The 14319-nt window shown below is 43.0% G+C and overlaps 1 protein-coding gene across 9 annotated transcripts; it reads left to right on the top strand.

The window, feature by feature from the left end:
• Window positions 1-548: 548 nt before the first annotated feature.
• On the top strand, window positions 549-13480 carry B3GALNT1 (beta-1,3-N-acetylgalactosaminyltransferase 1 (globoside blood group)). 9 transcript variants are annotated; one of them, XM_043998582.1, is made up of 4 exons: window positions 672-978; window positions 1872-1995; window positions 6009-6110; window positions 9744-13480. In XM_043998582.1, the coding sequence occupies exon 4, from the start codon at window positions 9821-9823 to the stop codon at window positions 10772-10774; it is 954 nt and encodes a 317-aa protein (XP_043854517.1). In that variant the 5' UTR covers window positions 672-978; window positions 1872-1995; window positions 6009-6110; window positions 9744-9820; the 3' UTR covers window positions 10775-13480. The 9 variants fall into 9 exon arrangements, with proteins under 9 accessions (XP_043854516.1, XP_043854517.1, XP_043854522.1 ...); XM_043998581.1 differs by lacking the exons at window positions 672-978; window positions 6009-6110 and adding an exon at window positions 549-663; XM_043998587.1 differs by lacking the exon at window positions 6009-6110 and having other exon boundaries at window positions 1877-1995.
• Window positions 13481-14319: the final 839 nt, after the last annotated feature.

Raw genomic sequence — 14319 nt, 5'->3', positions numbered from 1 at the left:
TCCTCCCAAACAGCGGGGTGGGGAGGTTGGTGCTTTTGTCATCCTCCTTTTACAGATCAGAAAACTGAGGCAGGCCGAGGTGAAGTGCATTCCCAGGGTCGCACAGCTAGTGAGCATCTGGAGTCCAGACCCATTGCTCCATCCAGTGCCAAGTGCCGGTGGGGCACTCGTGCTCAAGGGCTCTCGTGGCATGGTGGTGAGCTCGCTGTACCTGAGGCTGTGTCGAGGCTAAACTTGACAAGGCGATACGGACCAGGGCCAGGGGAGGCGTGAGCAGGTAGCGACCAGGCAAAGGTTCGGAGGCGGGAGACCCACCCACACCCCCAGGAGGGGCACTGTCAGTCAGGGCCAACCCGCAGGGAAACTGAGGCGGGAAGCGCCCAGTCCAGGCCTAGGCTCCGTTGCCCCCAGGTCTCCGTCGACTCGCTCCCCTAGGGGGCCGAACCAGGGGAGCCCTGGGGAGAGCGGGACCCACGCGTCGCTAGTGGGCGCTTGCTCTCCATGAGCTCCCACTCGGGTTAGGGCCGGCAGGGACTCTCAGGGCGGTGCACGGAGGGCATCGCCCTCCTCCGCGGGCCCCGCCTTCCGCCCCACACGTGCCCCGCCCCGGAGGGGGCCTCACTGCCTCCCTCGGCGGAGGCGAGGGAGCCGAGGGTCCCGCGGGTAAGTGACCTGCTCCGGCTCCGGGCTAGGAGACCCCAGACCCCAGACCCCACTCGGGGCGGGAAGGACTCCAGTACGCCCTAGGAAGGGGCCCCGGGCGAGGGAGGAGTCAGGGAGGATATGGGCGTCCCGCCGAGCTCACGGTGCTGCCCGCCGGGACCGACGCCGGGAGCTCCGGCCGGGCCGAGGCAGGCGGGTCGCGGTGCCTCCGGATCCCGAGTGAGCCTGGTTTCCAGGCAGGGGCTTCACCTCCCGTGGAAGGAGAGGGGGTCCAGAGACACCCCCACCCCGGGGCCCTAAGGATCAGCGGGACAGGTAGGGCGGGGCCGCGACTTGAGTGGGGGGGTGGAGAAGGGGACGGGAAGACACCACGCCCCTCCCCCCAGACGGGTGAGGCACTGGGGGGAGGGGGCTCCGCCGAGGACCCCACCCCTACCCCGGCTCTTGAGGGCGCCTAGTGGGGTTTTCGGAATCACTCCGCGGGCGGAAAGTTAGACTTAGACAAGGGAGGAGCCTTAAAGGCAGTCTAGTGGCCCTACCCACAGGGGCACTTTTGGGAGAAGATGGAGTGTTTGAACTCTGACAGTCCTATACCCGCTCCTCTCCCTCCCCCCCACCCCCAACCACTTAGTGGGCGTTTTCGGACCGAGCTTTCTTTGGGGGACGGCATGCTAGCTGGGGAGTCCCACATCTGGTGACACTGTTGCTTCCACAACCAGAGGCCTTCCTCGTGTGGACAGAGCCGGGTCCCCATCCAGGGCTGAACTGTTCCCTTCCCTCTCCGAGACCTCTGAGTCTGCAGAAAAGGTGGCGTCCCACACATTCACTGCCCAAAATCACAGATTTACTAAGGGAGGAAGGGGAGGGGCACTGGGTGCTGCCGGTCCTTTACAGAGGAAGAAACTGAGGCATGTCTGGAATGCTAAGTAACTTGCGCAGGGTCTCTGAAGTAACGAGCCTCGGGCCAGGATTGCTTTTGGAATACGGGGTTCCCGATAACTGCCTCTACAGCCAAATATGAGGAGTCCAGGTGAAAACTTGGTCCTTGAAGGTGAAGAATATGGTTGGATTTGTTTGTTTAGGTTTTTTTTTTGGGGGGGGGGCAGGGAGGAGAATTAGATAAAATTACACTGACCATAGCGAGTCAGACTATTAAATGAAGAAGAGAGGGGCCCCAGATGTGCCATTTCTTTGTGTTCTATTCCCAGCATAGTCGGATGGAGGAGGGCATTGTGATACTGACATTGACAACGGAGGCGAGGATGGAACTAGGTCTGGACCAAGCCCTGAGAAAGCCAGGCCCTCCTTCTTTCCCAGTCTGAGACAGCATTGGTAAGTTCTTGAGTTGTCTTTTCTCTGATAGGATAAGCCACTGACCTGAAGAATCCCAGGTCATCTGCATTGGGGAATGGAAGCTTCAGTTATTCTTGGCACCCCAAATTAAGGGGGGGAAGGGATTATGAAATATCTAGATGATTTTATAGAACTTAACCTCCATCTGTCCTATGTTAGAGCATCTGACTTTATTAGGCAGGGCAAGTAGAGAATCTAAATCAGCCTTTCTCAAACCTTTTAACAAAAAAATAAATAAATCTCAGAACCCCTCTGTAGTTGTTCAGTCCTTTCATTTGGGGTTTTCTTGGAAACAGGCAAACAGGGTGAAGTGAACCCCCCCCCCCCCAATTAGCTCATCCAGCTTTTCTTAAAACAGACATACTACTTACTAGCTGTGTGACCCTGGACAAGTCACTTAACCCTAATTGCCTCACTTAATTAAATAAATAAATAAACAAACAAACAAACAAACAAATAAAGGGGCAGCTTGTTGTCGCAGTGAATAGAGCACCGCCCTGGAGTCAGGAGTACCTGAGTTCAAATCCTGCCTCAGACACTTGATACATACTAGCTGTGTGACCCTGGACAAGTCACTTAACCCTAATTGCCTCACTTAATTAAACAAAAATTTAAATAAAACAGAAATACTAATCTGTACAGGAGCAGAGATGAGGTGGGCAGGTTCTTTGGGGTCAGCAGAAAGGAGTTACTGGTCTGAAATATTCTGTGTAATGGCCAAGCCAGATGCCTTAAGCGATTGTATATGAGATGGAAGTGTTTCCTGAAAGTTTTAAATTACTGTTTTAAATGCTGTTGACAAAAGCCCAGGATCAGAACTTCAGAGCGGTGTTACTAAGATGACAAACAGAATTTGTTAGTTTATAACTTAAATGAATACAGTTTCCATTTGATTCTTTCCAACCAAGAACATTCGGTTCAATGCATAATGATAATTATTTGGTGTGGTTATTTACTGGGCAGGATACACAGTTGAGGCTCCAGTTTTTTCTCTGACAAATACTGATCATTTGATGTTCTCAAGGGCTAGGCAGTACTCTTAGTGATCTAAATTGGTAAGAGGCAGTTCCCTCCACCAAGGAAGTCACCCATCCAGAATAACAATAACAACAATCATATTAATGATAATAACACAGCAATTTGAGGTTTGCAAGATGTTTTACATACATTATCTTATGTGATCTTTGCAACAATCTTGTCAAGTAAGTGATACAACTATTGTTAGTCCCATTTTGCAGGTGAAGAAACTGAAGAGTCTTTTCTTTTTAAAAATCTTTTTAATTCATAATTTTTTTTTTGGAGGTGATCAGGGTTAAGTGACTTGCCCGGGGCCACACAGCTAGTAAGTGTCTGATGTCAGGTCCTCCCAACAGTGCTCTATCCAGCATGCCACCTAGCTGCTCCAATTTTTTAATTAAAAAAACCCCTTTTTAATTAATGCATAATGCCTTGTTTGAAGACATTATATCCAGAACTGCTATGTTTGAAGGAAAGATTAGAAAACACAAGTGGCTACACTTGCTGAATAACTTTTCCATGGAAAATAGTAATTGTTCCTGATCTTTATTAGATTATAAATTCCTTGAGGGCAGGGATTATCTTTTGCCTATTTTTGTAACCTTGGCATTTAGCACAGTGCCTGGCATAGATTAGGCTCTTAAGCATTTATTGATTGGCTTAAGATTTTAGAACTTAGAGGTCATAGAGTTCTGCCCCTTCGTTTTACAGAGGAGAAAACTGAGGTCCAGGGAGTTGAGAGATTGACCTGAAGTTTAAAAGCCAGTAACCAAGCCAGGATTCAAACCCAGAGCCTCTGACTCTCAAGGCCAGAGCTTTGTCTCAGCCTTTCTGCGCTCCAGTCCCACTGGGAAGATGAGCCACCCTTATAACTTAGGCCTTGGTTCTGGTCTTCTCCCTTTTCCTAGTATTGGTTTAAAACCCATTTTGACAAATAACTTCCTCCCTAGATGACCTTGGGCAGATTCTTTCTATTATCCAGGCCTCATTTTCCTCATTTGGAAAAAGGAGAACTCAAATGAGATGACCTCTAATGTTCTTGTTTCAAGTTAGTAATCACAGATCACTCTGTTTATAAAACAAATTTGTCTTCAGATCTGGACCAACAAACACTTTTTGGTGACATGGATAATATAAATTTAGGTCCAGCAGAAAGAAATGGAATAATGGAGAAATTCAGTTTAGTTAAGGTTATTTCAACCCATTATTAGAGGGAGAATAACAGAGTGGATAGAGAGCCAACCAGCAAGATCGAGGTTCAGATTCTCAGTGATCTGGTCCAGCAGAGTCAAACTCAGATACAGTGAGTGCCACTACACTGTACATTCCTGTCGGCTTCATAGTCACTAATTTAAAATGTAATAGGATTTTTTTTTGCTTTAAAATTTATTTTGTTCAATATTTCCCAATTAAATTTAATCTGGCTCGGCCCCCTGGGGAGTGTTCTTCACCAAGGCTTGGATGCCTTTGACCTAGACATCTCTGAAAATGAGGCAACAGAAAAAGTGCTGACCTGCATTGGTAGGAGTATCTTTACCTGGTGATTGATTCCCTCTACCAATAAAATGACAGCCCCAGATCTGATTCCCGGCGAACTTTTCTTAGTCTTCTCTGTGTAATTCATTCATTGGACCCATATTTCCTAGTATCGATATACATTGATTGAAATTTCATACAAAGAGCCCATCGTTCCTAAAGGACCACGAACCCTTTTTGTTTTCATCTTTTTTTTTTTTCTGAAAGTAATGGTAGTGAAGTACTTTAAAAATGATCTGAAAAGAGCTAGAAGTCAGCCCCTTCAAAATGCATAGGGCTGCTGATGAAGGAGGGCTGCACCTTTTTGGTGGCTTGGACCCCTAGGACAGTCTAGTAAAGCATGTGGACTTACTCTCAGAATAATGTTTTTAAGTGCAGTAAAAAAAAATACATTGTTGTTGTCGTTCCTTTATTCTCAAAGAGGACCAATGGATGAAAAACAATAACAACCAAATTTTGGTCGCTTACATTGTATAAGACCTTTTGGGGTTTGGGGCCTAGATTAAAAAAAATTTTTTTTAAGTAATAAACATTTTTAGTTATAGTTTGGGGTTCCAATTTTTATCCTTCCTTCCTTCTTTCTCCTGGCCCCTCCCTGAGAAGATAAGTACTAGATTTAAAAAAAAATTTTTTTTTTGCAGGGCAATAAGGGTTAAGTGACTTGCCCAGGGTCACACAGCTAGTAAGTACAAGTGTCTGAGGCCAGATTTGAATTCAGGTCCTCCTGAATTGAGGGCCGGTGCTTGATCCACTGTGCCACCTAGCTGCCCTGGATTTTTTTTTTAATTAAAAATTTTTAATGTGTATTTCTTTCTTTTTTAAAAAAAATCATTAAAGTATTTTATTATTTTCCAGTTACATTGTATTTCTTTCAAATGAAATACATAGGATGATAAAGGAAACCAATTATATTGAACCAGTGATCACAGGGAAATGAGTTCACAGACCCAAGGTTAAGGACCCTTGAGCTAATGTAAATGACATAGCAGTTTTCCCTAAATAACATTATTATGGCATGATTCTAAAAGACCCCCCCCCCAACTCATTCCCTGTGCTACTACTATGTGAGATGAAATATGTGAACCAGGTGAAGAAAAGTATGCCTGCTGATTCATTTTTCCTTTTCATATCAAAAACAAGTCGTGCTTTAGAAAATACCATAGAAAACCAAACCTGATGGTGTGATTTTCAGTCCCCTGACCATTCTATAATCCTCTGAATGTTCCTCAACTTCTCATAGCCCTTTCTAAACTGTGGGACTCAGAGCTGAAGCCAGCCTTCCCTCCAGGTGGGGCAGAGTACAAAATTGACCTATTAAATAATACCTACCTGGGAGATTCCGAGGGTGGAATATGACATTGAATATGAGGCTCTTTCCATTGCTTAGTGGACTCTGTCAAACTGGTCTCCCTCCCCCCTTTTTTTATTCCCTGTTTTAGCTGAGGACAAAAGATACCTAAACTGAAATAATTTAGGAAGAAACTTATTAAGTTGTCCAGCAGAGGAGAAAAGCTGCGAAAGAGGTGAAATCCCCAGTGTCTGTAAGTTACATAAACATTGTACAGGATTCAGTGAAAGGAAGAAGTCAACAGTAACTGCTTGGCCAGCACTGTATGGTTTGTTCTTGCTTTGATATGTATATTGGGAGAAAACTTTGCATTCCTTGAATCAGTCTTTGGCTCCAACTGGGTTTCTGCACAGCATGACTGGGGCTCTCAGTTAAACATTAAATAAACCTAGTCTCTAAGCAACAGGTCTGGTTTCTCAGCCATGTAGGGCGAGGTTCAAACAATGCCAAAAACTTTCCCCACACCTCTTAGAAGTGATTGCTCTTCAGGCCAGATTTTTTGGGAAATGGAGGTGATGCAGAAGCAAAAGGTAGCAAGTAAATTGTTTTTTAAAATAATTTAAAAATCACACCTCTGTCTTTTTATTGATATGATTATTATTTGGAGTAACTGACATTATGCTTGAATCATCATGGGGACTATAATTCTTTTCAATGTTTGAATGAAAATGCTACTTAGCACAAAATGGAGTTTTCCAGTGTTTGATTTTTCACTGAATGATTTACTTCATTTTTCTGTATTGAGTCCTTAATTCATCTTCTTCCTATGTAATTGTATATGAACATACTCTCTTTTATTTTTATCCATGTCCATGGTTTTCCTTAGAAAATGCCATAATAGGGGGGGCAGCTAGGTGGTAACTAAGTGGTGCAGTGGATAAAGCACCAACCCTGACTTCAGAAGGACCTGAGTTCTTTTGGAGGCAGCTAGGTGGCACAGTGGGTGGAGCACCAGGCCTGAAGTCAGGAACATTCCTCTTCCTGAGTTCAAATCTGGCCTCAAACACTTACTAGCTGTGTGACCCTGTTTGCCTCAGTTTCCTCATCTATCAAATGAGCTGGAGAAGGAAATGGCAAACCACTCCAGTATTTGCCAAGAAAACCCCAAATGGGGCCACAAAGGGTTGAACATGACTGCAAATGATTTAACAACAAAAATAGTTTTCTTTAAAAAAAAAACAACACAAAAAACTTTGAGCCACCGTTTCTTAGCAAATATTTTCATTTAAAGCATGAACTTATGAATGAGTGAAACTTGACTTTTCTCATTAATTCCTAAAGCTATTCCACTTATTTAATTTTCTTCTGAACTCTTCTGTGCATTTTTAAAAATGCTCCATTGATTTTTAAAATTTATTTACTTTTTTCTATCATTAGCCCCCTCTCTTTTTCCTTTAATTTTATCAGGACTTTTTTTTAATCAATGGCTTTTTTGGGATAAAATCCCAGGAATAGAATCTCTGCTTTCAAGGGTACGGACATTTTATTGTTTTTGTTTTTTGGTTTTTTTTGCGGGGTAATGGGGGTTAAGTGACTTGCCCAGGGTCACACAGCTAGTAAGTGTCAAGTGTCTGAGGCCGGATTTGAACTCAGGTACTCCTGAATCCAGGGCTGGTGCTTTATCCACTGAGCCACCTAGCTGCCCCCTGGTATGGACATTTTAGTTACTTTATTTGCATAATTCCAAATTTAATTGTTTATTTATCGTAGACACCAAACCTTTACTAGAGAAATTTGATGCAAAGTTTTCCCCCACCCCTTTGATTGCTTCCACTCTTATCCTAGATATACGGTTGAAAAGCAGAAATTTTCAGTTTCAAGGTTCCTCTTCCGCTGAAAAGATAGTATTAAATTCCTTTCCTTTTGTTTTAATCTTTTTTTTAAGGTAGCCCTATGCCTACTGACTCTTTCCCCTTTCCCCTGATCCCCTCTTTTCCTTTGATAATCATCCTTCCTCTTCTCCCCTTCAGCTAGTTCCGTTCCTTAGGTGTTTGTTTTTTTCATTTCTTTTTTTTTTGTGTGCCTTTCCAAAAAGGATTTGTCATCCAGTGTAAGGCCCTTGTCTTTATCCAGTATAAGGTTCTTGTCTCCCTTCAGTGCCCATCTCTCTTCAGCCATATGAGCATTCATTAATGGAATCCCTTCCTGCCTCCAAAGTAAGACTTCCTTCCTTGCCCCCTCCTTCCAACCTTTCCTTCCCTCTCCTTACCCAGGAGCTGTCTCAATATTGGGAATTACAAAGACAAAACCCATATAATCCAAAGGAATCACCCTTATCATCCCACATCACTGGTTAACATAGGCATACCTGCCATGATATTTGAAACCTGACTCAACTGTCAGAATGCACAAAGATGAGACCTCACAACTTGGAAACAATCTGGATATTGTCAGATGCTTGGCACAGTGCCTGGCACTTAGTAGGCACATATATATATATATATATATGAACTCTTATTATTATTATTTTCAATTTTCTGCCCTTGCAGGTACAATTTTCTGTTCCTTTTTGGGGTTTTGTCTTTGTATCCCTAGCATTTATCCCAGTGCCTAGCAAGCACATAGTGAGTATTGTAAGGGGCTAAAATTCTAGCTATACTGACTAAAATATCTAATGAGTGGTTGCCAATAAATTATAAGCTTTAGCAAGAGTTAGACTTTTAAGCATTTATTAAGGAGAATAAGAATTTGGTGAAGAAAGAGAGAAAGGCCTAGATTCATCTATCTATCAAAGGGAGAGAACATTTTTAGCTTCACTCTCCACCAGAGTCCTCACGAAAGAAAGCGAGAGAGCCAGCCTCGCCCTCTCTTCCTCCCACAAGCAAATGTCACTTCCTGACGCCAAAGAAAAGCCACATGGCTTGCCCTCAGGCACCTTCTCCTCATGGCAGAGCTTTCCAGCTTTTCCAGCAGTTGGCGTCATTCCAATCATTAGAGTATTTTATAAGTGCCTGTTGAATCACAGAATTTATTGTTGGAAGGCACCTCAGCAGCTAGCAAATTGAGGTGCAGTGCAGCTTTTGGTGTATTCATTGTACTTCATGTATTCACTTCTTTGCCTCCTTTTAGAATTAGAAGGGTCTTTGAATGTCACATAGCCCACCAATAGTACCTGGGGGCCATTAAACTGTACAGAAGAATCCCTATGGGGTGCATATTGACTTAGAAAGCCACATATTAACATTATTTATCTTCTATTTTTGTTTATTTATGGTTTCCAATTATATTTTAATCTGGTTCAGGCCTTACTCAGGAACATTGTGAGTTTGACACTTAAGATTTATTTCACTTTCATTTTACAAGTGAGGAAAGTGAGGACAGAAGGGAGAATACAAGATGAAAACCCTAACCAAAGGACACAGCCTATTTCCATCCATGAAGAAATAAACATTTATTAAATGCCTACTATGTGCCAGACATGATGCTAAGTACTGTGGATAGAAAAAGAAACAAAAGCCAGATCCTGCCTTGCAGAAGCTCACAGTCTAACGGAAGACTGTTTAAAAGGGCTGCTATCTGAGTATCATGGGATGAGGAAGCTGGGGATATGGGATGGGAATCTGTCTTGGGGCATGGATGGAAGTTCTAATCCAGCCTGGAGAGGAATGAGAAAATGGATAGGCTGAGTGCATTTCCATGTGTTGGTATTAGTTTGTAGGCAGCCAGAGAGAGAGAGAGAGAGAAAGTGTGTGTGTGTGTGTGTGTGTGTGAGAGAGAGAGAGAGAGAGAGAGAGAGAGAGAGAGAGAGAGAGAGACCAGTTGAAAAGGTACCTCTTGGATGGGAAAGCACTCATCAGGCCTCCTTGGTTTTGTTTTGTTTTTTCAGATTTGGGGGATGTCCTCCTTTACAAGACCCCAAAGCCTGTAACTCCAGCCTCCCCTCTGACCATCTAAAGGCACAGAATGTCTGTGAGATGCCTGAGATGGGGTCTTTGGCTGCTCTGCTTCCTGATGGTCACCATGCTCTGGTACCTCAGCCTCCCCTCCTATACTGTGATTGAGAACTTCAACTGGATGTATTTCTATGAGTATGACTCCACTAACCATTCAGAATTTGCATTTACACTCCGGGAGCGGGTGACGTGCTCAGAGAAGGACCCTTTCCTTGTCATCTTGGTGACCTCAAGCCCTGCAGATGTGAAAGCCAGACAGGCCATTCGGGTTACTTGGGGCGCAAACAAGTCTTGGTGGGGACAAGAAGTCCGAACATATTTTTTGTTAGGCCACCAAGTGGAGCCAGAAGATAACATGTTGACCTTATCCGTACAAGATGAAAGCATTCTTTATGGTGACATAATCCGCCAAGACTTTATAGACACGTACTATAACCTGACCTTGAAGACAATCATGGCTTTCAGGTGGGCTACGGAGTTTTGCCCGACAGCCAAATATGTAATGAAGGCAGATTCGGATGTTTTTATCAACACTGGAAACTTAGTGAAATATCTTTTGACATCCAACCAGTCTGAAAACTTTTTCATGGGCTACCCTTTCATGGAGAATTTTTCCAACAGAGAATTTTTCCAAAAAACATATATTTCCTATGAAGAGTATCCTTTTAGGATGTTTCCTCCATACTGCAGTGGCTTGGGTTACGTGCTCTCTGGAGACTTGGTTGTCCGAGTTTATGAAATGATGGCACACGTCAAGCCCATCAGATTCGAAGATGTTTATGTTGGGATCACCTTGAGCATCTTAAAAGTGGACATCCATCTTCCCAAGTCTGATGACCTCTTTTTTTTGTACCGGATTAGGTTTAATACCTGCAAATTCAAGCGCTTGATTGCAGCCCATGGCTATTCTCCCAAGGAACTTATCCAGTATTGGCAGCTCATGCAAAAGGAAAGCAGCTGTTGATTATATGCTCTGGCCAGATCAAGGACTTTGCAGAAGCCCAAGAGGCTGGACTGTGAACATGCCAATGGAGAGTCCTTTTAAAGGCAGTGCCTGTCCTGGGGTCCACTTCACTTGCATTCAACTGTGTCGCAGTATTTTGCTTTCCCGGTCAGCAGTATAAGAGAGCTCTGTTGTGTTACTCTTAAAGAAAAGAGATGAGTACTTCAAAAAAAAAATCTCCGTAAAAGGAATGTGGGGGCAGCTAGGTGGTGCAGTGGATAGAGCACCGGCCCTGGAGTCAGGAGGACCTGAGTTCAAATCCGGCCTCAGACACTTAACACTTACTAGCTGTGTGACCCTGGGCAAGTCAACCCCAATTGCCTCAACAAAAAAACAAATAAAGAATGTTAAAGGAAAGTGGTAGATTTTGCAAATAATACAAAAAAGGCCTAACGATGTGAATGTCCTTGGAAAATTTTACTAGTAGGGACTTAATAGGACTCAGTTTTATTTATGGTAGACTCATTTATTTAAGCCTACTGGTAAAAATGGGGTTTTCCAGAAAAAAATACTTGATCATGAAGGTTAGAGTGTCACCACAGATGTGATGTATGGATTAACCATTTTCAAAGAGTTGTAATGCACTTAACACTAATATTGTACTGACTAGAATTTAATTATTTTTTCTTCATATGGCCCCTGTAATAGACCAAGCTGATTTCCCAAAGACTAGCTTATTATGCGGGAGCACATCACCTGTAGGCTGGCCACTTAGTGATGATATTTGTTTTGGCAAAACATAGGAAGGGGCAGGCATAGATGAATTGGGATCTCTGTCATTGGAGAGAATTATGGTTGGGGTTTGATTTGAGTAGTTTATAGATTTCTATACAACCCTCTAATTTATGAGAATACAGATGTCCAGGGAGATTTAAATGACTTAGTACATGCCAGAAGACATTTGAACTTTTAGTGCACATTGGGTCATTATTAGGGTTATCTGTTATTATAGTGATAGCACAAACATGTAGTTTCACTCCTTCAGGTTTTTACATTTAAATTCTGGCTAGATTCAGGGCCCCTTTAGGGTTAGAATGCTTCCCAACCAACTCTTCATGGTGCACACTTTAGTGGCAGGAGCTGGATGACTGTAGAATGTGAACTCCTTGAGGGCAGGCATGGTTTCATTTTTGCCCTTGCCTCCTCAGAGTCTAGCACAGTACCTGGCCGATGGTCAGTGCTCAGTAAATGCTAATCCATTGGATGTTAGAACATATTGAAGGCCAGGCAGATTTGGATTTCAGAAAACATTTGTTCACGTGGAGAGATGTTGATGTGCAAAGACCAGAATTATATGTCTTATTTCCAGAAACAGTTTGTGTGTGTGGTGTGTGTGTAATTTTATTTTAAAAGGAGTAATGTTTTATTACTTTCGTGTACAAACAACAACTAAAAAGGGCTAGAAAAGTTTTTGCAAATAGATAAATGACTTGCTTTAGTAAGAAGACATACATTAATAGGTCGATGAACTAATGATAAATGGATACATAACCAAAAGCATCTCATCCCTAGTGGCAGAGCTGGAGAACTGCTAGACAAAATGTTGCGTATGCTGTCAGATGCAGTCTCTGCAGTGGTTATTTTGGCTGGATTATTTTGCTTCCTGGCACATAATAGGAGCTTAAAAAAATGCTTGTGTCCTTCCTTCTTGACAAGGGAGGTTGAATCCATGGGGTGGAGATGGGTTTGAAATGACTGATAAAAAATGTTAAAAGGTGCTACTTTCTCCTTCTTAAAGAATGTCTAGGGGCTAAGAAGCCCCAGATAGGAAACTAAAAGATATATTAAGGCAAGAACCTTACAAGAGAAAATAGGATATAAAAAAGTTAACTACTAGCTGATTAGGAAGGTGGTGTTGGAAACTGGGATTTAGGCTTTCTCAAACCACAGCAAAAATACAGGAATATCTGGTTCTTTGGCCAGAAGAGGACATCCTTTTGGTTTTTTATTGTTTATATTGTTTGATTATGCTCGTTGTTTTCATTATTCTTAAAGTATTTCTTGCATCACTGATAAGAATCTAAATTGGTTGTCCTGAATACTTATCTTGGGGAGGAGGAAGAAGGAGAAAGGAGAGATCTAATCACTTTGCTATGGTGGTACTTTGAAATATTTTCATCAATATTCATTAGTGAAGTTGGTCTAGAATTCTATTTCTTTGCTTTGTCTAGCCCAAGTTAGGGTACTAGTCTTCTATAGCTTCCTAAAAGGAGTTTGGCAGACTGTTTTCTCTATATTGGAGAATTATTTTTGTAGTGTATTTAAAATGTTTTGATAGTTCACCTCCCTCCCTTCTTCCTCCCTCCCTCCCTCCCTTCACTAAACTACCCCACAATATTTCAGCCAAGTGTCACCTGCCCCTACCTGGGATGGCAGAGAGCTCTGAGGTGAGCTGAAGGCAGAGTGAGCACAGGGGTGCTGGGGCTCCTCTCTCAGATTCTGATGTATTAGAGCACAGTAAGTCAGGGGCTGAATCCCCCATTAAAGTAACCGGCTGAGAACACTCATACTCATTCCTTATGTTTGTATTCTGTTCCATTTATTAAGCACCCACTGTGTTCTAGGCACTGCTAGGTAATAAGGATACAAAGACATATTTTAACACCTGTGAATGAGAGAGAGACCTTGCCTGTAACCAGCGGGTGGGAACAGCACACCTGTAGTAATTAAAATTCAGTGCAAACTATATGTAGTCTCTGCTCTCTGGGGGGTAGGGGGGGCTCCTATTCTGAGTCACTTAGGCTGAGCCTTTTTCAGGGATGCCAGGGAGAATTCTGAAATGTCACTGAAAACAGTGATCTGAAATTTTTAGCACTTGTTCCAAAGATATAGAAACCTGTCAAAAAACATTACTGCCTCACTGGAATGTCACTATCGCTTGGTTCTTAGGGAACGTACCCTGGCGAAATCATATTCAATGAGGTCCCAGGGTTGACTTGTTAGTCAACAAACATTTTTGAAGTGTTTGCTGTGCTCCAGGTAAAATGCTTAGCACTGTGGGGTGGGGAAAAAATGGCAAAAAACAAAAGTCCCTGCCTTCCTTAACTTAGATTCCAATAATGGAGACGAGATATAAACAATTAGGGACATAGAAGATCTCTCCAGAGGAGATGAAGGTCATCTGAAAGGGGGAAAGGTCAAGGTGAAAAGAGGGTGTATTCTGGAAACAGAATCTGTATTCCAACCATTGTACACAGTCCACAAGCAGCTTCCCTAGATGTTGTTTCATCAGACAATCCCAATGGAGGATGGCAGGAATAGCAGGTATTTTCCCTTTTTTCAGATGTAGAGACTGAGGCTCACAGATGAAGTGATACTGAGTTCATCTGTTTATTGCTCCAAAAGCTGAGGGGGTGTTGGCTTTATGGCACTCAAGGTCACTGTTGGGACAATAATCCCAAAAGACACTGCCGAGGACTGCAAAATTTCCCCTTTCTTTCTAAGTACCTGTGACGTCGCCATTTCCTGTCAGAGTTGGTATGGACCAAGTCATTTGCCTTTCTTCC

This window comes from Dromiciops gliroides, chromosome 3, assembly GCF_019393635.1.
Source record: "Dromiciops gliroides isolate mDroGli1 chromosome 3, mDroGli1.pri, whole genome shotgun sequence".
Lineage (NCBI taxonomy): Eukaryota > Metazoa > Chordata > Mammalia > Microbiotheria > Microbiotheriidae > Dromiciops > Dromiciops gliroides.
The sequence above is the reverse complement of the archived record's forward strand: the minus strand, read 5'-3'. Positions and strand labels throughout refer to the sequence as shown.